Source organism: Monodon monoceros, unplaced genomic scaffold (assembly GCF_005190385.1).
Source record: "Monodon monoceros isolate NGI ecotype Baffin Bay Population unplaced genomic scaffold, NGI_Narwhal_1 Super_Scaffold_18, whole genome shotgun sequence".
Lineage (NCBI taxonomy): Eukaryota > Metazoa > Chordata > Mammalia > Artiodactyla > Monodontidae > Monodon > Monodon monoceros.
In genome coordinates, this window is record NW_021703774.1 from 154,551,821 (window position 1) to 154,576,164 (window position 24,344).

A 24,344-nucleotide genomic window follows, 5' to 3' on the forward strand; every position below is an offset into this window, starting at 1 on the left:
TCCCTTTACCTGTGCCCCACCCTGTCCCTCAGCACATTCTAGAGGGTTGTCCACTCCAAAGGAATCCAGGGCCTCTGTCGACTCCACAGGAACTACTGTGCCCAGACAAAATCAGGGAGAATTCAAGTAAAGGAGCATGAACAATTCAGGGTGCATCTGTCCTTATCGACAGCCTACTTTCTTCTAAAAGCCCAAGGTTATGGACCCAGGTATTTCCTCATTTTTGTAATAGTGGACACAGCATAGAAAAACTTACAAAAAGTTCTCCCAGCCATGAAATAACCCCCCTTGTTTACAATTTGCAGAACATTGCATCTATTTGGACTGGAAATCAGGAAGGCTTGACTTTATTCCTGGCTCCACCTCAAGTCAATGTCTGACCTTGTGTAGGTCTGTCCCCAGCTTGAGAGCTCAGTTTCTTCACCTGCGGAATGAGGGGCTTGGAGTTTGTGGCCTCTAAGAATTCTGTGAGGTAGTGAAGCAGCTATTATTACCCCCAATTTACAAATGAGGAAATGAGAGCCAAGGAAGGCAGGAGAGCCTGCCCAAAATTGCATGCCTATAATTGGGAGGAGAACCCAGTCCTTGTAGCTCTGCACTGACTGCTCCAGTGGGACCGCAGGGTGTTTCTGCCTCACACGTGCATTTATAGAAATATGAATGCATTCAGCCTTAAGTCCTTGGGAGAGTTAGTGATATCGAGACAGAAAGACAGAAACAACATTGTTGAGAGCATCCGCAGCTCCAGCCGCTGTCCCCAAGGAGCTTGGGCCCAGGTGAGCACGATATGGAGATGAGAAGCCCACCATCTCAATCTGCCTTGGTACCCACACCCCTCATGTTGGGCACACCCCGTTAATGGGACCCAGGTCTTGAAGGCTATGTCATTCTGACTCCATGTGACTTGCCCATAGAGTGATAGAGTGTGGACTCCAGCATCACACAGACTTGGGTTCAGATCTCTACCACATATTAGCTATGTGACTGTGGGTCTGTCATTTACCTTTCTGAGCCTCGATTTCATTATCCACAAAATGGGAATCATATCAGTACCTAACCTCACAGAGTTAAATGAAATCATGCATGGGAATGCCTAGCTCTAGGCACAGAGTATAAAAGGTACTCAATAAATGGCAGTGTTAATAATTATCATGATCATCATTATTATTATATTTAGAGATTAACAGGATCCTTAAGAAATCACCTCAGTCCTAGGCCAGATCTCTGGTCCCTGCTCTTCAGCATTCACCTGCACCAGGACCAGGTGAAGGAGGCCCAGCCCTGCCCTGGGGCATCCTTGTTCCCGAGTTCTCCTGAGTAAGTCTGCCCAGGAGAGCGCTTGCTTCTGTGTGTGTCCTGGCCACTGTGCCCCTGATGCCCTCAGATGAGACATGAGACCCTCAGGTGCTTGCTCAGAACATGGTCCAAGGCCTCATTGACCAGAGAGCAGACATGGGCCTGGGCGAGAGGATCTACTGCTAGGCCCAGGCCAACGGGCTCGGGTGGGACAGGCTCTTTGCAAGGGGCCGAGTGAACAAGAAGGCACATTCCACCCACTCATCGGGCTTTTGATAAATTGTGGAATATAGCAATGTGTAAAAATTGTGTGTAACATACATGTGCCGTTTAAAGAAGAATAAGATGAACACCCATCGCTGAGCCTAAGAAAAAGAACACCAGTGCCTTGGAAGCCCCTGTGCACCGCCCCCAACACGTTCCCCCTGCCCGACCCCCAGAGTTAACCACGGTCCTGAATTTTCTGTTGACCATTCATTGCTTTACATTATAATTTTACTCCATAGGTGTATGTCTCCAAAAATATATACTGTTTCATTTCACATGTTATTTCTGTTACGTGAATAGAATTGTTCAGTAAGTGTTCTTCTGTGACCTGCTTTTTTCACTCAAAATTAAGCTTTTGAAATCCATGCAGATGCATGTGACTAGATTTAGTTCATTTTTCAATGCCGTCTAGTATTCCATTGAGTGAAAATAGTGATTTATCTAGTCTACTCTTAATAGGCATTCAAGTTATTTTATTTCAAACAATCTGAGCATTGTTGTACATTCCTTCTTGTGGACAAGAGTTTCTCTAGGGTACATGCCTGTGTGGAACTGTGAGGTTGTAAGTATTCACATATTCAGTTTTACTAGGTAATGCCAAACTGATCGCACGAAGTAGTTATAACAATTTACACTCTTCCTAGCAACAGAGGTAGAGCTTCTGTTGCACTACATCCTTGCAAACGCTGGGCTTTATTGGACTTTTAAATTTTTGCCAACCTGGTGGATAGCATTTCACTTTTATGTTGAAGATGAGGATGAGCATCCTTTCATATCTTCATTATCTATTCATTATCATTAGAGAATAAGTATGTTTATTGCTTCCTGCTCTGTGAAATGCCTGCTCCCCATACAGCTTTCTTCCCCCAAGAAGAGATAACAAACAAGTAAGTAAACAAATAAAATCTTTGCAACTTGTAATATGTGCTATGAAAGAAACAAGTAAGATAGCAAATGAAAAGGCAGAGGATCTACTTCATGTAGAATAATTGGGGAAAATGTGTCTTAAGAGTTGGTATTTGAGACTAGAACTGAAGAAAAAGCAGGAGGCCGACTTGCAAAGAGCAGGGATTGGGAATGGGATGGGGGAAAGAATGTTTGCCTTTTTATAGCCAAACATTAGCCCTAAATAAATTTCCTTTCATATGAGAACCAAAAAGAAGAAAAATACCTTAAGGAGACTTATGGCAATATTCTACAGTATTTTTTTTAATGACAAAATCGGATTAGAATTGCAGAGAAAAATGCCCTTGGAAACTTATAGTTTAGGAAATAGAAGGAAATTTTGGAAAGCATCTACTTCCAGCGTTAAGAGTCTAGGTAACATGGACTCCAAATAAGAGCTATCTGGCTGAGAGATTAATAAAAGGGGAAATCATACCCCACCTGATAGGATGCAGTGAGAAGGACCCAGCATCACTTCTGTAATCGTCCCATCAAAGATGTACAACCTGAATCTAATCATGAGGAATCAGACAAACCTAAATTGAGGGTAATGTATGTAATACAGTGTTACATACTAGAAATTAACTGGCATATAATTTTCAAAAGTGTAAAAGTCAGGAAGGCCAAGGAAAGAACTGTTGCAGACTAAAGGAGACTAAGAAACATGACAACGAAATGCAACGTATGGTTCTGAACTGGATGCGTTTGCTATTAAAAACTTTATTGAGACAAGTGGTAAAACTTGGATGACATAGGCAAATGAGCCCTGCCCACTAGTTAGCATGTTAACACATAATGGAGTCAAAGCTGTATCAGTGCCTCACCCCCCAGGGGAATAAGGGAGATGGAGACAAAAGGAAACAGGAGTCCTGAATGGCCCCCTGCCCTAGAGTTCTGCAGCAATAACATGGTAGATGCAGTGTGTGTTTGGGGGTGGGGAGGGGAGGGGAGTTATCTGTAAAATATCAAAAGTCATACACCAAAATGCTAGCAATGGCTGTGCCCAGGTGGTGGGACTTGGGGAATTTTTGTTTTATTGCTTTTCAGTACTCCACCAGCTTTCTGCATTGAGCAGAAATTTGTAATTTTTTAAAAGTTAATTTTAAAAATGTAATGGGAAATCACCCGATCACACTAATAACCACAAACTATAAAGTATCCTCACGGTGTTTAGGTGGAGATTTCTTTTATTGATTTTTTTTCTGGGAAAGTTAAGTGTGTCCTAGAAGGTTTTAGAAGGTATGTTTTAAAGGTAAGCATGAGGCTGAGAATGCAAGGAATCAAATTTTTTTAAGCTCTATAAAGGAAAACATTGAGAATTGGCTAAATAAACATTTAATGCTTGTACAAGTCAAAAGAGTGTCATAAATAGATGGGAGCAAATGATAAATTGGGAAATAATAGGCAAAGATCAATCTTAAATATATTGTACATAGAGTTTTTCAAATTTATAGGAAAAATAGAGGCAAAGGACATGAATAGAGTTAAAAAGAAAAATGTGGGAGGGAGGGAGACACAAGAGGGAAGAGATATGGGAACATATGTATATGTATAACTGATTCACTTTGTTATAAAGCAGAAACTAACACACCATCGTAAAGCAGTTATACTCCAATAAAGATGTTAAAAAAAAAAGAAAAGAAAAATGCAAAGAGTCTAGTAACATATGAAAAAAATATTTAGCCTAACTGGTTGTCAAATGCCAATAAAAGAAAAGAAGTGGTACTCTGTTTGCTGTCTATCAAGTTGACAAAGATTAAAATTGATGACTATTTCCCCTGATGGCTCTAAGCTCTGTGAGGCAAGGACTGTGTCTCTTTACTCTTGCATCATCCACACCTAGCACAGTGCCTGACCCAGGGCAAACCCCCAATAGATAATCATTAAAAGGACCAGATGAAAGAAGAATGAAAGCACCCAGGGTTGGAGAAACTGTCGTTCTGTGGACAGTATCTGTTGGAGCAATTTTCCTGGAAAGAAAAATGGAAGTATGTATCAAACACAGGCCTGGTCCTCCCTGGTTTATGTTAAATCAAGATTAAACCTGTCTGGTTACCCCAAGAGGGCTTCATAAAGCTATGTGTCACTCAATATGACGTGTTTCAGTGGACACATCTGTAGAAAAAATTAAAGTTAAATCCTCAAAACATAATACGACATTTTAAATAAAACTACATGCAGGAGGAGTCTTAAGTTACGTTCCAGATACGATTGGTAAAATGTCAGAATGCCACATGAACATGTGGAACAGGTGTTTCAGGTGCCACTGGCTCTGAGGTTCTCCCAGAGTGATGATGTTCACTGTGAAACATCCACCACCCAGCACTGTCCCAAACACGTTCTCGCCGTGCCTTTCGTATTTAGCCTTTGTTTCTGCCTAAGGTTTCTGTCTCAAGCTGAAAAGTCTTCAATGTTCATGGTGCAATATGCAATGCATAGAACTGCTGTTTTGTTACAAATGTACTAATCATTGGGTGATCATGAAGTGATGCTTTAAGTGTTTACCTTCTAGCATAGTGGTTTGTTGCATAGGTATTTTGTAGTTTTCAGTACTTTTTGGGTCTTGGGTTATGCATTATAATTTTTTCCCATTTAAAGTAATGGGAAGTAGGCTCCTAGTAGCATCTTGACACAGAATGTCTGATTTCCAGGAATGGATTATTGATGTTCAGTGAGAGATGCCTGTAGTTTAAAAAAGTCATACACTCGGGCTTCCGTGGTGGCGCAGTGGTTGAGAGTCCACCTGCCGATGCAGGGGACACGGGTTCGTGCCCCGGTCCGGGAGGATCCCACGTACCGTGGAGCGGCTGGACCCGTGAGCCATGGCCGCTGAGCCTGTGTGTCCGGAGCCTGTGCTCCGCAATGGGAGAGGCCACAACAGTGAGAGGCCCGCGTACCGCAAAAAAAAAAAAAAAAAAAAAAAAAGTCATACACTCTAATCATTCCTAGTTTTATAAAAAGAAAAAACTTCATAAAAGATGCATATATAGAAGGATGTTCATCACAGTTTCATTTTAAATTGCAAAACTTTGGAAATCTAAATTGTTAACAATAGAGTATCTGTTAAATAAATTTTAGTAGATTATATGATTAAATCCTATGAAGTCATTTCAATCATACTTTTGAAGGAATGTGATGACATGGGAAAATTCTTGCAATATAATAGTAAGTGCACAAGGACCAACACAAAGTATGTCACATGGTGCAAATTTTGTAAAAGAAAAATCTATGTGCAGAAAATATATACCCTAAGAATTTACAGTAAAGGGTTAACAGTGGTTATCTCTGAGAAGGCAATGGATGAGTTTAATTTTCCTCTTACTCTTCTCATAGAAGAGTAATGATAATGTGTTACATTTGTAAATTTTAAAAAATGCTATTTCAAAAAACATAGCAAGGGTAGAAGTGACTTTGGAAATAATAACAGCAACATCAGTGGCAACAGCAGCTGACACATCCAGCACTCAGCCACGTACCAGATAATGAAAGAAAGCCAAGTTATGAGCCCACCCTGAACTTTGCCTCGGTAACACCCTCCCCACACAGGCCAGTCTCTGCCCAGAGGGACGGCTTCTGATTTAGAAAATCCACTGAAGCCAGAGTGTTTAGCCAAAGGTCAGAAGAGAAACAAGCTGTCTTTGCTGGTCCCCCACGTAAGCCACACACAGCATTTAGATGCTGAGTAGTGGAAAGAATATGGGATTTGAGAGCAGCCAGACCTGGATTCAAATCCTGTCTGTGCCACTTACTTCCTGTGTGACCTTAGAGAAGTAACTGAAGCTTTCTGAATCTTAGCTTCCTCATAAGTAGAGTGGGAACATCTCTCAGGGGGATCAGCTATTGTGAGAATTCAAGGTGACAGCGTGTGAAAATGCTTGGCGTATAGCAGGTGTTCAGTAAATGCTTCTCTCCCCTCCCTTCAGCGCTAGGCACCGTCACTGCCTTCTTAGATCCTCTCCTTTATTGTTACTCTTGATATATGGTTCCTGGTTTTTTGCATCAAAAGCAAATAAAAACAGATGGCAGCAGATAAGCAAAATAGTGCTTTGCTAATCTTGCCCTGTGTACAGATAAGTACTCGTTAATATCTGCTGTGTGGATAGATGAGGAGTGAGAACGTGAAGCACTGAACAAATGAATGACCACGTGCCCCAAGAATGACGCTTTTATACCGACTTGTCTGCTTTTGTCTTTTCAGCTTATCCGCTCACCAAATGCCCTCCTCCCACCATCCTCCCCAATGCTGAAGTCGTCACAGAGAATGAAGAATTCAACATAGGTTAGACCTCCCAAACCAACAAGGATGGGGCTGGCGAGGAGGGGCCGGGGAGGGGTGGGGCCTGGCCCATGGGGCTTATCTCTGCCTCCTGTCCTTGGAGAGAAACAACAGGCCCAGTGCAAGAGGGTTGATGTTCTGTCAACTGAGTTTCACCCAAAATACAATCACTTTTGTTTTTAGCCATACGTAGCCAGAGGAGCTAGGAAAGCAGTTTTCTTCCATGATTCGAGTCAGGATGTTTTGAGAAATAAGTCCATGCAAGGCACTATAAAAAGTTCCTAGAATGTGCAACACTGCTAGGCCCAGCAAGGCTGAGCTGTGAGAGGGGAGCCACAGTCATCTGGGTCATCTGACTGGAGTTGAGCTAGTAATTTAGTCTGAACAGAGCACAACCCGCCACTGATCGTCTTGCCTGGAAGTGGGTTCAAGCTACTAAGGGGTGCCAGTCAGCCCTGCCCAGACTTCTCCAGGGAATCCCCATACTGGTCTCTCCTTGACAGGTGACATCGTACGCTACAGGTGCCTCCCTGGCTTTACCTTAGTTGGGAATGAAATCCTGACCTGCAAACTTGGAACTTACCTGCAGTTTGAAGGGCCGCCCCCAATATGTGAAGGTAATCACACCGAGCCATGCCTTGGAGTTCCTCCAAAACATCTCCCCTGTTTTCCTTCTCTCTATATATTCCCAGTCCCTGCCCATGAAGCAAGAAGTCACTTGGTAAATGTTTGAATGAGTGAGTGAACAAGTGCTCTGGATGGGTTCTCTGCTCTGCTCCTAGGTCCAGGGCTGTGATTTGGCTGTAGTGGCCACATTTATTTCTGTCTCCCTTTTTTCTAACTGACATTCCCTGGAAATGGCAGGAGGTTGTGGGGCCTTGGTGGGAGTTGGGACTCACACACCAACCTTGCCTTACTGGAGTGCAGGTGCGTCCAAAACCCTACGGGCTGAACTAGGCAACCGAGAAACCACAGTTGTCTTCAATCCACTGTGATGCCTTGATGAAAATGAATGTGCTTCACCAAGTTATCCCAACTAAGACCAAAACCAATTCTTTCCACTCACGAGGCATCTGACCTGGGGCAAGATACCTAGCTGTTCCATGCCTCAGTTTTCTCATCTGTAAAATAAGGATAATGATGTTACTTACGCCGTGGGCTTGTTATGAGGGATTAAATGGGTCAGTAATGTAAAGCACCTTGGAAAACTATGCCTGGCACACAGTAACTGTTCAGTGTGGGCTATTATTATTGTTATTTAGTAGCCTATGGAGAAACAGGTCAGCTTCTGCATCTCTAGGAAATCAAGAGTAGGGAGAATCTGCATTATGGATTATTGACGAGGAAGAGAGGGGCTACAAGCCCCAGAATTAGGCTGCTGATACACTGAGAAATACAGTATTTATTTCAGTTGAGCTGACCCACCCACATACCAAATGACCAGTCCCCGATAAAAGTGAACTTTCACCTTCATCTGCTCCAGAATCTCCTTAATTTGCTCCAGCCCAAGTTTCTTATCATCTCTGGCTCCGTTTCTATGTCTACGTGGCTCCAGTCTTCCTGGCTTCACTCCCCATTCTCAGCCTTGTGCTTTCCTCTGGGACTTGGTATCATACTTGGGCTTCCCAAGGTGTGACCCTTCATAGTCTTTTCTATAATAGCAGCTTGATCAGGATATAATTCATATACCATCCAACTCATCCGCTTGAAGTGTATACTTCAATGGTTTTTAGTATATTCAGAGTTTTGCAGCCATTATCACAATCAATTTTAAAACATTTTAATCACCCCCAAAAGAAATCCTGTAACCTTTAGCAGTCAGTTCCCATTTCTTTCCAGCCCCCTCAGTTCTAGGCAACCACCAAACTACTTTCTGTCTCTATGAATTTGCCTATCCTGGGTATTTCATATAAATAGAATCCTATGATGTGTGGTTTTTTGTGACTTCTTTCACATAGCATAATGTTTTATAGGTTCATTCATGTTGTAGCATGTATCAGCACTTCATTCCTTTTTGTTGAAAATAATATTCCATTGTACCTATAGCACATTTTGTTTATCCACTTATCATTGATGGACACTTGAGTAGTTTCTACTTCTAGCTATTATGAATAATACTGCTATGAGCATTCATGCACAAGTTATTGGGTGAAACATATGTTTTCATTTCTTTTAGGTATGTATCTAAGAGTGGAATTGCTGGGTCATATGGTAACTCTATATTTAAACTTTTGAGGAACTGCCAGAGTATTCTCCACAGCAGCTGAACCATTTTCTGTTCCCACCAGCAGTGTATGAGGGTTTCAATCTTTCCACATCCTCTCTGTTATTATTAACTGTCTTTTAAATTATAGCCATCCTAGTGTGTATAATGGGTATCTCATTGTTGTTTTGATTTGTATCTTCCTGATGGCTAAGATGTTGAGCATTTTTTCATGTGCTTATTGTTCATTTGCATGAAGAAATATCTATTTGGATCCTTTGCCCATCTTTAAGTTATTTATCTGTTTAATTATTGAGTTGTAGGAGTTTTTTTATATATATTCTAGATACAAGTCCTTTATCAGATGTGTGATTTTCAAAAAATTTTCACATTTTATGGGTTGTCTTTTCACTTTCTTGATGGTGTTCTCAGAAGCACAAAAGTTTTTAATTTTGATGATGTCCAATTTATATATATATATATTTTTTTTTTTGGTGCTTGTGCTTTTGGTGTCATACCTGAGAAACTATTGCCTAATCCAAGATCAAGAAGATTTACATCTTTGTTTTCCTCTAAGAGTTTATAATTTTAGCTCTTACATTTAGAACTGTATCTATTTTGAGTTAATTTTTATATATAGTGTGAGGTAGGGGTCCAACTTCATTATTTTGCATATGGATATGCAGTGGTCCTGGCATCACTTACTGGAAAAACTATTCTTTCCCCATTGAATTGTTTTGGTACCCTGTTGAAATCTATTGACTACAAATTTGGGGTTTTATTTCTTGATCCTCAATTCTATTTTCTTGATCTATAAGTCTATCCTTAGCCAGTACCACACTATCTTGATTACTGTAGCTTGGTCATATGTTTTGAAATCAGGAAGTGTGAGTCCTCCAGCTTTGTTCTTCTTTTTCAAGATTATTTTGGATATGCTGGATCTGCTGAATTTCCATATGAATTTTAGGATCAACTTATCAATATCTACAAAGAAACCAGCTGGAATTTTTGTAGAGATTGAGTTGAATCCATAGACCAGTCTGGGTCTCACTGCCATCTTAACAACATTAGGTCTTCCAATCCATGAATATAGGATGTTTTTCCATTCATAACCTCTTCAGTGTACAACTTTCTTTTACATTTTGGCTTTTTCTTCTCTTTTCTGCTTCAGTTAATGCCTTGTCCAATGATGTCCTAGTCTCCTATGACAAAGATCAGACATTTTTCTATCAGCTCAGAAGTTTGCTATAGCAGCATAGAAAATTTGGTGAAATTCAAACCTAAAAACATCACAATGCAATTATAGAACATCAAGGATAAAGATAAAATGTTAAAACCATCATGGAGAAAAGATAAATCAGACTCATAACATTATTGCATCAACAGTAATACCTATCAAAAGATAAAATGCAGCAGGAAAAATAATTGTAAACTGAACTTCTAAACCCAGCCAAATTATCAATTAAGAGTGAGGATGAATTAATGAAATCTTCAGACACACAAGGACTAAGTTACTATCTTACTAAAAGCATAATTAAAGGATACACTTCAGTGCATTAGTCAGGATAGGATAGGCATATGCTGCAATAACAAGCAATCCCCACATCTCAGTGGCTTAACACAGCAAAAGTTTATATCTTCTTCAGGCAAAATTTTCTGTAGTCCAGGTAACTCTATAGAGCTGATAACTCAGTGATCCAGGCTGCTTCAGTCTTGTGCTGCCATCTGAAAACTAGGCCCCTGCCTCCATCCTCCATTGCAGCAGAGGAAGAAGGAGAATGGACATTCACATAAGGGCTTTTCACTTCCTCAGCCCCAAAGTGACACACATTATTCTACTCACATCTAACTGGCCAGAAATAGGCACATGGATGGAAAGTGAAGTTTTTTATATGCTCAGGAAATAAAAGAAAGTCTGATACTGGTAAACACCAGAAATATCTACCATATTCAGCAAGAAAAAGATGGATACAGGTAGAATGATTCAGATGCAAAAATTAACAATAAGCTAAGAAATCAGTAAAATATGGTAGTAAATCTAAAATATATTGACTAGAAAATAAAAATCTGAAGACAATTTGAGAAATAAATGACATTGGAGAACCTATTTTAAAGAAAGAAAAAGAGCTGAGGACCCTTTCCTGCTGAGGAAAGCCATATATATTGATTAACCATGTACATTATTAAAAATATATACATTTAAATACAATGTTTAAATTTCTGCCTAGTTTTCTTAAAGTATGTATGTCCATAGTATGTGTAAGTTCTAAATTCATAATCAAAAATAAAGAGAATAAAGTAAATTTGGTTAATCAAATGGGAAACATTGAAGGAGAAAAATATATTTTAAATCATGGTAAACAGAAAATACAAAATGAGGTAGCAAAACTAAGTGCAAGGGCTTCCCTGGTGGCACAATGGTTAAGAATCTGCCCACCAATGCCGAGGACACGGGTTTGAGCCCTAGGTCCAGGAAGATCCCACATGCCACGGAGCAACTAAGCCCGTGCACCACAACTACTGAGCCTGCGCTCTAGAGCCTACAAGCCACAACTACTGAAGCCACATGCCACAACTACTGAAGCCCGCGTGCCTAAAGCCCGTGCTCCGCAACAAGAGAAGCCACCGCAATGAGAAGCCCACGCACCACAACAAAGAGTAGCCCCTGCTCGCCACAACTAGAGAAAGCCCACGCCCAGCAACGATGACAATGTTTAATAAATTTATTTATTTTAAAAAAAAACCATGTGCAAATATATGTGCAACCGTGATAAATGTAATTGAATCCAACTGCTAATTAAAGGTCAGAGATTTTCAGATTGGTTAAATTTTAAAAGTCTAATTATAAGCTTTCCATGAACTTAGAATTGAATATATTCATTTGCCTCTCTAAGGTCATAGCTAGAAAGGTGTCACTCATCCCTGGTATGAAGCAAAATGTTAAAAAAAAAATAAATAGCAAGTACTAACCTCTAAAATCTGGTGTAGCAAAGCTAATAACAGACTAAATAGAATTTAAGGCAGAAAGCATTAAAAGACATAAAGAGGGATATTTCATGCTGGTAAACATAATCTACCAAGAATATATAATAGTCATAAACTTCTGTGCACCTAAGAATAGTATTGAAATGTATAAAGGGAAAATTCATAGAATTACAGGGAGACAGGGACAAATTCACAATTACAGTGGTAGACTTCAACATATCTCTTTCAATGACAGACCAAGAATAAGTAGTTAACATAAAATATTTGCAAAATATAGTTATATTACTGAACTTTTGTTGCAAAAACACCATGCCAAAATTTAGAGGCTTTAAACAGTAATTATTTATTTTCTACAAAAGTTGTACTTTAAACATAAGTACCAGATAGATTGCAAGGGAAAGAAGAGAAAAAGATATGCCATACAAATGGTAAACATAAGAAACATAAAGAAATTTCAAATAATACTGCAATCAAGGAGTATTACCAAAAATAGAGATATTTAGAAATGACCAATAAGCTATAACTACATTAAAAAAGATATACAAGTGTATATGCAGACGATAAAAGAGATTCGAAACACATGAAGGAAAAAGCAACAGAACTGAATGTAAAAAGTAAAGACAAACTACAGAATAAGAGAAGATATTCAGAGTATGTGTATTTTTTAAAAGGCCCTGTACCTAGACTATGTAAAGAACTTTTACAACTCAGTAATAAAATAATCCAATGAAAATATGTACAAGAGACTTGAACAGACACTTTGTAAAATAAGGTATGAATGGCCAATAAGTATATGAAAACATGCTCAACATCATTAGTCATAAGGCAAATGCAAATTAAACCATAATGAAATATTACTATGCACCCCCTAGAATAGCTTAAATTTAAGACTAACAATACAAAATGTTAAAAAGGATGTGGAACAAATAGAATTTTCATATATTGCTGGTTGGGATGTAAAATCATACAATCACTTTGGAAAACCGATTGGAAGTTTCTTTTAAAGATAAATTCCCCTACACTATCACCTGGCAATTCTACTCCTAGTTATTTACCAAAGAGAAATGAAAACCCATATCCATAAAAAGACTGTTATATGAATTTTGTAATAATCCCAAACTGGAAACAACCCAAATGTTCATCAGTAGGAGAATAAATAAGCAAATTGTCCTATGATTGCTACAGAATAATAAAAACAAAGGAAATAGTGATACATAAAACAGCATGAGTTGACTCTTACAAAAATTATGTTTAGCAAAAGAAACCAGGCACAAAAATAATGCATATATGATTCCAACTACATGAAGCCCTGGTACACAAAACTAATGCTTATAGAAATAGCATCATTGATTTCCTGGAGCATTGGGGCAGGTCATACTGATTGCAAAGGGGCATGAGAGAATTTTCTGGGGCAACGGAAATAATCTATATCCTGACTGTGGTAGTGGTCACATAGATATATACATTAGCCAAAACTCATTAAATTGTGTACCTAAAATATGTGCATTTTATTGTACATAAATTATATCTCTAAGTTTTTGAACTTTAAAAAGAAATTCATGAGTTATAAGCAGAACAGGCTTACTGGTAAAGTAAAAAGAAGTACCTGAAATAAAGAGTAGCAAAATAATCAAACCATTAGGTAAGTTAAACAAAGGGAAAAAGCAGGAGCTTACAAAAATAAAAAAGGAAGAGTGGAATATAACCGTTGAACCGAGGAAATTTTTAAATTATGAGACTATTTTGTACATATCTATGCCAAAAAATTAGTGATATGAATGAATTTCTAGGAAGCTATAATTTAATAAAATTGACCCCAGTAGAGAGAGAAAGTTTATACTTTCAATATTCTCTTTAAAAAGGTGGGGAGAATGTTTTCAGAGGAAGCCCCACCAAAAACATTAAGACTAGATGGTGTCACGGAAGAATACTACTAAATCTTCAAAGGCCAGATATCTCAAGCATAGGAAAAACAAAAAACAAAAAAACTTGTAAACACTAATGCCTAAATCTGATAACGTTGCACACAAAAAGGCAAACCTATGGACCCATCTCATTTGAGAGAGCATGCCTTGTTTCCCCCTGATGGAGGCAGATTCAAGTAGAAGGTAAAAAGCTTGAAAGACACCTGCTACTGGAAGGAGCAGACCATAAGGCCTGGGGAACTTAATTACCACCACACCTCAGTGACCTGTGCTGGCTGTCAGGTTAGTGAAATCTGGAACATTTCAAAAGCCAGGCTGCTTTCCTCCTTAGAAGCCATTCTTATATAATTCCAATGTTGCTTCTCCATTTCTTCTAAGTCCCACACTGACCATCTTCCTTAGGGTGATATGTTTATCTTTAGATATCTTTTCCTTTAATCAAATTATAATTGACTTACAATATTACATTAGTTTCAGGTACACAGCATAGTGGTTTGATCTTTTTATAGATTATGCACCATACAGTTACTATAATATTATTGACTATATTCCCCATGCTGTATATCACATCCCTGGGCCTTCTCTATTTCCTAACTGGCAGTCTGTACCTCTTAATCACCTTCAGCTGTTTTCCCAACTCCCCATCCCTCTGTTCTCTGGCAACCACCACTTTGTTCTCTGTATTTGTAAGTCTGTTTCTGTTTTGTTATATTTGTTAGTTTGTTTTGCTTTTCAGATTTCATATGTAAGTGAAATCATACAGTATTTGTCTTTAGCTGTCTGATTTATTTCACTTAGCATAATACCATCCAGGTCCATCCACGTTGTTGCAATTGGCAAGATTTCATTCTTTTTTATGGCTGAGTAATATTCCATTGTGTATATATACCACTTCTTCTTTATCCATTCACCTATCGATGGACACTAAGGTTGCTTCTATATCTTGGTTATTGTAAGTAATGCTGCAATGAATATTGGGATGCATATGTCTTTTCGAATTAGTGTTTTCATTTTCTTCAGCTAGATACCCAGGAGTGGAATTGCTGGATCATATGGTATTTCTATTTTTAATTTTTTGAGGGAACTCCATGCTGTTTTCCATAGTGGCTGCACCAATTTACATTCTCACCAACAGTGCACAAGGGTTCTCTTTTCTTCACATTCTCACCAACACTTGTTATTTCTTGTCTTTTTGATGATTGCCATCCTGACAAGTGTGAGGTGATATCTCACTGTGGTTTTGGTTTGCATTTCTCTAATAATTAGTGATGTTGAGCATCTTTTCATGTGCCTGTTGGCCATCTGTATGTCTTCTTTGGAAAAATGTCTGTTCAGGTCCTCTGCCCATTTTTAATCAGATTGTTTGTTTTTTCTGATATTAAGCTGTATGAGTACTTTACATATTTTGGATATTAACCCCTTATCAGGTATATCATTTGTAAATATCTTCACCCATTCAGTACGTTGCCCTTTCATTTTTTTTTAATATCTTTACTGGATTATAATTGCTTTACAATATTGTGTTAGTTTCTGGTGTACAACAAACTGAATCAGCTATATGTATACATGTATCCCCATATTCCATCCCTCTTGCATCTCCCTCCCACCCTCCCTATCCCACCCCTCTAAGTGGTCACAAAGCAACAAGCTGATCTCCCTGTGCGATGAGGCTGCTTCCCACTAGTTATCTATTTTACATTTGGTAGTGTACATATGTCAATGCTACTCTCTCAGTTCATCCCAGCTTACCATCCCCCTTCCACTTGTCCACAAGTCCATTCTCTATGTCTGCATCTTTATTCCTATCCTACTGTAAGGTTTGTCAGAACCATTTTTTTTTTAGATTCCATATATATGTGTTAGGATACAGTATTTGTTTTCTCTTTCTGACTTACTTCATTCTGTATGACAGACTCTAGGTCCATCCAACTCACTACAAATAACTCAACTTCATTTCTTTTTATGGCTGAGTAATATTACATTGTATATATGTGCCACATCTTCTTTATCCATTCATCTGTCGATGGACACTTAGGTTGCTTCCATGTTCTGGCTATTTTAAAGAGTGCTGCAATGAACATTGGGATACATGACTCTTTTTGAATTATGGCTTACTCAGGGTATATGCCCAATAGTGGGATTGCTGGGTCATATGGTACTTCTATTTTTAGTTTCTTAAGGAACCTCCATACTGTTCTCCATAGTGGCTGTATCAATTTACATTCCCACGAACAGTGCAAGAGGGGTCCCGTTTCTCCAGACCCTCTCCAGCATTTATTGTTTGTAGATTTTTTGACGATGGCCATTCTGACCGGTGTGAGGTGATACCTCACTGTAGTTTTGATTTGCATTTCTCTGATGATTAGTGATGTTGAGCATCCTTTCACGTGTTTGTTTGCAATCTGTATATCATCTTTGGAGAAATGTCTGTTTAGGGCTTCTGCCCATTTTTGGACTGGGTTGTTTCTTTTTTTGATATTGAGCTACATGAGCTGCTTGTACATTTTGGAGATTAATCCTTTGTCAGTTGCTTCGTTTGCAAATATTTTCTCCCATTCTGAGGGTAGTCTTTTGGTCTTGTTCATGGTTTCCTCTGCTGTGCAAAAGCTTTTAAGTTTCATTAGGTCCCATTTGTTTAGTTTTGTTTTTATTTCCATTTCTCTAGGAGGTAGGTCAAAAAGGATCTTGCTGTGATTTATGTCATAGAGTGTTCTGCCTATGTTTCCCTCTTAAGAGTTTTATAGTGTCTGGACTTACGTTTAGGTCTTTAATCCATTTGGAGTTTATTTTTGTGTATGGTGTTAGGGAGTGTTCTAATTTCATTCTTTTACAAATAGCTGTCCAGTTTTCCCAGAACCACTTATTGAAGAGGCTGTCTTTTCTCCATTGTATATTCTTGCCTCCTTTATCAAACATAAGGTGACCATATGTGCGTGGGTTTATCTCTGGGCTCTCTATCCTTTTCCATTGATCTATATTTCTGTTTTTGTGCCAGTACCATACTGCCTTGATTACTGTAGCTTTGTAGTATAGTCTGAAGTCAGGGAGCCTGATTCCTCCAGCTCTGTTTTCCTTTCTCAAGATTGCTTTGGCTATTTGGGGTCTTTTGTGTTTCCATACAAATTGTGAAATTTTTTGTTCTAGTTCTGTGAAAAATGCCATCGGTAGTTTGATAGGGACTGCATTGAATCTGTAGATTGCTTTGGGTAGTATAGTCATTTTCACAATGTTGATTCATCCAATCCAAGAACATGGTATATGTCTCCATCTGTTTGTATCATCTTTAATTTCTTTCATCACTGTCTTATAGTTTTCTGCATACAGGTCTTTTGTCTCCTTAGGTAGATTTATTCCTAGGTATCTTATTCTTTTTGTTGCAGTGGCAAATGGGAGTTTTTCTTTAATTTCTCTTTCAGATTTTTCATCATTAGCGTTTAGGAATGCAAAAGATTTCTGTGCATTAATTTTATATACTGCTACTTTACCAAATTCATTGATTAGCTCCTGTAGTTTTCTGGTAGCATCTTTAGGATTCTCTATGTATAGTATCATGTCATCTGCAAAATCTGACAGTTTTATGTCTTCTTTTCCGATTTGGATTCCTTTTATTTCTTTTTCCTTGCTGACTGCTGTGGGTAAAAAACTTCCAAAACTATATTGAATAATAGCTGTGACAGTGGGCAACATTGTCTTTTTCCTGATCTTAGAAAAAATGGTTTCAGTTTTTCACCATTGGGAACAATGTTGGCTGTGGGTTTGTCATATATGGCCTTTATTATGTTGAGGTAGGTTCTCTCTATGCCCGCTTTCTGGAGAGTTTTTTATCATAAATGCGTGTTGAATTTTGTCAAAAGCTTTTTCTGCATCTATTGAGATGATCATATGGTTTTTAACCTTCAATTTGTTAATATGGCATATCACGTTGGTTGATTTGCGTATATTGAAGAATGCTTGCATTCCTGGGGTAAACCCCACTTGATCATGGTGTATGATCCTTTTAATGTGCTGTTGGATTCTGTTTGCTAGTATTTTGTTGAGGATTTTTACATCTATGTTTATCAGTGATATTGGCCTGTAGTTTTCTTTTTTTGTGACATCTTTGTCTAGTTTTGGAATTAGGGTGATGGTGGCCTCATAGAATGAGTTTGGGAGTGTTCCTCCCTCTGCTATATTTTGGAAGACTTTGAGAAGATAGGTGTTAGCTCTTCTCTAAATGTTTGATAGGATTCGCCTGTGAACCCATCTGGTTCTGGGCTTTTTTTCACTGGAAGATTTTTAATCACAGTCTCAATTTCAGTGCTTGTGACTGGTCTGTTCATATTTTCTATTTCTTCCTGGTTCAGTCTCGGATGGTTGTGCTTTTCTAAGAATTTGTCCATTTCTTCCAGGTGGTCCATTTTATTGGCATATAGTTTCTTGTGGTAATCTCTCATGATCCTTTGTATTTCTGCAGTGTCAGTTGTTACTTCTCCTTTTGCATTTCTAATTCTATTGATTTGAGTCTTCTCCCTTTTTTTCTTGATGAGTCTGGCTAATGGTCTATCAATTTTGTTTATCTTCTCAAAGAACCAGCTTTTAGTTTTATTGATCTTTGCTATCATTTCCTTCATTTCTTTTTCATTTATTTCTGATCTGATGTTTATGATTTCTTTCCTTCTGCTAACTTTGGGGGATTTTTGTTCTTCTTTCTCTAATTGCTTTAGGTGTAAGGTTAGGTTGTTTATTTGAGATGTTTCTTGTTTCTTGTGGTAGGATTCTATTGCTGAAAACTTCCCTCTTAGAACTGCTTTTGCTGCATCCCATAGGTTTTGGATCGTCGTGTTTTCATTGTCATTTGTTTCTAGGTATTTTTTGATTTCCTCTTTGATTTCTTCAGTGATCTCTTGGTTGTTTAGTAGCATATTGTTTAGTCTCCATGTGTTTGTACTTTTTACAGTTTTTTCCTGTAATTGATATGTAATCTCATAGATTTGTGGTTGGAAAAGATACTTGATACAATTTCAATTTTCTTAAATTTGCCAAGCCTTGATTTGTGACTCAAGATATGATCTATCCTGGAGAATATTCCATGAGCACTTGAGAAGAAAGTGTATTCTGTTACTTTTGGATGGAATGTCCTATAAATATCAATTAAGTCCATCTTGTTTAACAGATCATTTAAAGCTGGTGTTTCCTTATTTGTTTTCAATTTGGATGATCTGTCCATTGGTGAAAGTGGGGTGTTAAAGTCCCCTACTATTATTGTTACTGTCGATTTCCCCTTTTATGGCTGTTAACATTTAAATGCTTTATGTATTGAGGTGCTCCTACGTTGGGTGCATAAATATTTACAATCATTTTATCTTCTTGGATTGATCCCTTGATCATTATGTTGTGTCCTTCTTTGTCTCTTGTAATAGTCTTTATTTTAAAGTCTATTTTGTCTGATATGAGAATTGCTACTCCAACTTTCTTTTGATTTCCATATGTGGAATATCTTTTTCCATCCCCTCACTTTCAGTCTGTGTGTGTCCCTAGGTCTGAAGTGGGTTTCTTGTAGACAACATATATATGGGTCTTGTTTTTGTATCCATTCAGCCAGTCTGTGTCTTTTGGTTGGATCACTTAATACATTTACATTTAAGGTAATTATCAATATGTATGTTCCTATTACCATTTTCATAATTGTTTTGGGTTTGTTTTTGTAGGTCTTTTTCTTCTCTTGTGTTTCCTGCCTAGAGAAGTTCCTTTAGCATTTGTTGTAAAGCTGGTTTGGTGGTGCTGAATTCTCTTAACTGTTGCTTGTCTGTAAGGGTTTTAATTTCTCCATCAAATCTGAATGAGATCCTTGCTGCGTGGAGTAATCTTGGTTGTAGGTTTTTCCCTTTCATCACTTTAAATATGTCCTGCCATTCCCTTCTGGCTTGCAGAGTTTCTGCTGAAAGATTAGCTGTTAACCTTATGGGGATTCCCTTGTGTGTTATTTGTTGCTTTTCCCTTGCTGCTTTTAATATTTTTTCCTTGTATTTAATTTTTGATAGTTTGATTAATATGTGTCTTGGTGTGTTTCTCCTTGGATTTATCCTGTATGGGACTCTCTGCACTTCCTGGACTTGATTGACTATTTCCTTTCCCATATTAGGGAAGTTTTCAACTATAATCACTTAAAATATTTTCTCAGACCCTTTCTTTTTCTCTTCCTCTGCAGCCCCTATAATTTGAATGTTGCTGCATTTAATGTTGTCCCAGAGGTCTCTGAGACTGTCCTCAATTCTTTTCATTCTTTTTTCTTTATTCTGCTCTGCAGCAGTTATTTCCACTATTTTATCTTCCAGGTCACTTATCCATTCTTCTGCCTCAGTTATTCTGCTATTGATCCCTTCTAGAGAATTTTTAAGTTCATTTGTTGTGTTGTTCATCATTGTTTGTTTGCTCTTTAGTTCTTCTAGGTCCTTGTTAAACATTTCTTGTATTTTCTCCATTCTGTTTCCAAGATTTTGGATATCTTTACTATTATTATTCTGAATTCTTTCTGAGGCAGAATGCCCATTTCCTCTTCATTTGTTTGGTCTGGTGGGTTTTTACCTTGCTCCTTCATCTGCTGCATATTTCTCTGTCTTCTCATTTTGTTTAACTTACTGTGTTTGGGGTCTCCTTTTTGCAGGCTGCAGGTTCGTAGTTCCTGTTGTTTTTGGTGTGTGCCCCCAGTGGGTGAGTTTGGTTCAGTGGCTTGTGTAGGCTTCCTGGTGGAGGGGACTGCTGCCTGTCTTCTGGTGGGTGGGGTTGGATCTTTTCTTTCTCATGGGCAGGGCCGCATCTGGTGGTGTGTTTTGGCATGTCTGTGAACTTAGTATGACTTTAGGCAGCCTGTGTGCTAATGGGTGGGTTTGTGTTCCTGTCTTGTTAGTTGCTTGGCATGGAGCATCCAACACTGGAGCTTGCTGGCTGTTGGGGGGATCTGGGTCTTAGCATTGAGATGGAGATCTCTGGGAGAGCTCCCACTGATTGATATTACATGGGGCCACGAGGTCTCTGGTGGTCCAATGTCCTGAACTCGGCTCTGCCACGTCAGAGAATCAGGCCTGACACTGGGCCAGAGCACCAAGACCCTGTCAGCCACACGGCTCTGGGAGCTCAGGCAAAGTCACCAGGAATCATCTCCAAATGTTAAAGACTTTCAGCTTACTAACCAAGAGGAAATGCCTGCCCTTTCATTTTTGTTGATGGTTTCCTTTGCTGTGCCAAAACTTTTTAGTTTGATATGGTCCCATTTGCTTATTTTTGCTTTTGTTGCCCTTGCCTGAGGAGACAGATCCAAAAACATATTGCTAAGACTGATTTCAAAGTGTATACTACCTATGTTTTCTTCTAGGAGTTTTATGGTTTCAGGTCTTAGATTTAAGTCTTTAATCCAGTTTGAGTTTATTTTTGTATATGATGTGAGAAAATGGTCTAGTTTTATTCTTTTACATGTAGCTGTCCAGTTTTCCCAATACCACTTCTTGAAGAGACTGTCTTTTCCCCATTGTGTATTCTTGCCTCTTTTAGGATAGATTAATTGCCCATATATGTGTGGACTTATTTTTCTCTATTCTGTTCCATTGATCTATGTGTCACTTTTTGTGCCAGTACTATACTGTTTTGATTACTGTAGCTTTGTAGTATAGTTTGAATTCAGGAAGCATGATAACTCCAGCTTTGTTGTTCTTTCTCAAGATTGCTTTGGCTATTCAGGGTCTTTTGTGCTTCCATACAAATTTTGAAGTTATTTGTTCTAGCTCTGTGAAAAATGCCATGGGTATTTTGATAAGGATTGCATTGAATCTGTAGATTGCTTTAGGTAGTATGGACATTTTAATAATAGTAATTCTTCCAGCCCATGAACACAGAATATCTTTCCATTTATTTGTTTCATCTTCAATTTCTTTCTAGATATCTTCGTACTACTAATCAGGTCACAGCCACGCTCTGCTGTTTCCTTCTGTTCCTGGTGTAATTATCATCATCATCTCTATAATTTATGGAGGCATGCCATACATATATTATTTAGTATAATATGGTAATATATTATATTATAATATATAATCTTAATCTTACTAAGATTATATATTATAATAATAAAATAATCCTAATTTATTAAGATTAAAATAACCTTTAAAGATTAAAGAATAATCTTTAATCTTTTAACCTTTAAAGATTAAAGAATAATCTTTAATCTTTTAATCTTTAAAATATTAAAGATTAAAATAATCTTTCCTTAAAAGATTATTTTAAGGAAAAAGAGACCTTAAAATAATATATAATTATATAACATTTTGTGTAATACAACAGCCCTGTAAGGTAGGTGCTATCTTTTTGGGTTGGAGATGGTGAAGCTATTGCACAGAAAGGAAATAATTTGTTCAAGACCACACAGGTAGTAAGTGACAGGGGTGGACTATAAATCCAGGTGTGTTTGACTCAAAATCCCATGGGCTTACCTCTGTCCTATACTCTCCTTGTACAAATCAAACTTACTTAGCTCTTGGATTTGAGGATGCCTTACAGTTATCTGTATGTACGTATCATCCCTGCCTGCTCCAAAGCCCATATCTGAGCTAAGAAGTGATTCCAACCAACTGACCAAGCCTGAATCTCAGCAATATAGTAACGTTGACACAGAATCTGAGACCAACTCATGCCATGGAGCAGTAAAATGATGGGTATTGGAGTCTTGCTTGAATGTGCTCAAATGCCGTCTGGTTTTCCAATGGTTGTCTTCTTCACCAGGGAAAAGCCAATGTGTTGGCACTCGTTCCATCTCCATCCCATGTACCTGGTATTTCTCTTTCTTTCTCCAAGTGCACTGCCCAACGAATGAGCTTCTGACAGACTCCACAGGTGTGATCCTGAGTCAGAGCTACCCGGGAAGCTATCCCCAGTTCCAGACCTGCTCTTGGCTGGTGAGAGTGGAGCCCGAATATAACATCACCCTCACAGTGGAGTACTTTCTCAGTGAGAAGCAGTATGATGAGTTTGAGATCTTTGATGGTAAGTAAATCAAATTGTGCCCTGCTAAAGATAGCACAGACTGGCTTCAAAACCCCAGGAGTCTATGATGCAACCTCCCAATTAGGACTTTCCAGATGCTCCACACAAGGTCTTTCCCTACCACAGAAACTCCAGTACCATGGAAGCTGATGAGTTGTATGAGCAGGCCTGCTCATGTTACAGCCTAGACCTGCTACAGCACCCTTTCTTTAATCTAGCCACCACTCAAAGCTAGCCCCTTGAATGTCAACCAATAAATGGGTCATAACAGTACTTCCAAGTGAAGAGTATGCTGCTTCCAAAACCCAAAGAGGTCTACCAAACACTATGCTTTTCTCTTGGTGGTAGGAGGCGAAAGGTGCAATAACCTGCCCTTTAATTTGGAGGATATGTCTCAGCATGCCCCAGACCACAGGACCCTAAAAAATTCACCTGACTCTTTGTAGGCTTCCTCTTGCCCTTTGGAGCGTGTGTCTTGCAAAGGCATCTACACTAATTGTCCCTTCTGGCACATCAGATCCAATTAATACAATGTCATCAATATAGTAAATCAATACACTGTATTCTGCAGGATGTCCAGATGGTCCACATCTCTTCATACTACATTATGACAGAGCAGGAGAATTAACATAGCTCTGGAGCAAGACCATGGATGTATACTGTTGTCTCCCTCATGTAAATGCAAATTGCTTACAATCCTCCTTTCTGGTGGGTATAGAAAAGAATGCATTGCTAGATCAATAACTGCATTTCATATAACCAAAGCTATGATAATCTCCTCTAATGAATATACTACATCTGGCATAGCTACTGCAGTTGAGGCTACTACTGGGTTAAGTTTTGGGGACAAGACTCCATTTCTCACCAATCCCATCCCTCATATAACCCTGTTGTAACAAAGGAGCCATAATAGTGCTTTGGGTCCCAGGTATCAGCATCAATTCACACACTCTGTATACAAAAGTCTTCCAAATATCCAGACATTCCCTTTTCCCCAATATTCAGTTACCTGAATTAATAGTGGTGGGTCTTTTGGGATAAAGACTCGGGAATCACTACCATATCCAACTGGTGTTATTTTGTAGGGTCCTTTTTCATAAGGACCCAGCCCCTCCTTCAGCCAAAGTATTCTGGAGTAAGAAACGAAACCTGGCTCAAGTCTCCAAATTACTCCAGGGATTGGAACTTTCTACACCCTTTTGGTTATATATTCATGATCTGTTTTCTTCATATGTTCATTTTTTTTGGCCGCCCATCTATCTTGCCCTTAGGAATATCATGTTGTGTCAGCCATCTCCATAGATCCTGCAGGTCAGGCCCTCCTGGCTGCCATCCCAACCTTGCTGCCCATTTTAGTAATTATGCCAACCAGTACTTCTGCCTGGCCTCTGTATTTAGGCTCCTTTCCTCCCCATCAATACTAGGAAGCCCAGCTTGG

At 38.6% G+C, this 24,344-nt stretch overlaps 1 protein-coding gene across 2 annotated transcripts in view; it reads left to right on the forward strand.

Moving 5' to 3' along the window:
* The window catches only part of CSMD2 (CUB and Sushi multiple domains 2), a 665,093-nt gene that overhangs the window by 567,675 nt on the left and 73,074 nt on the right, over positions 1-24,344 (forward strand). For both annotated transcript variants that reach the window (XM_029230811.1, XM_029230813.1), the window contains exons 45-47: positions 6,707-6,787; positions 7,288-7,401; positions 22,718-22,906. In XM_029230811.1, coding sequence (XP_029086644.1) covers positions 6,707-6,787; positions 7,288-7,401; positions 22,718-22,906 — 384 coding nt within the window. The remainder of the gene's footprint in view (positions 1-6,706; positions 6,788-7,287; positions 7,402-22,717; positions 22,907-24,344) is intronic.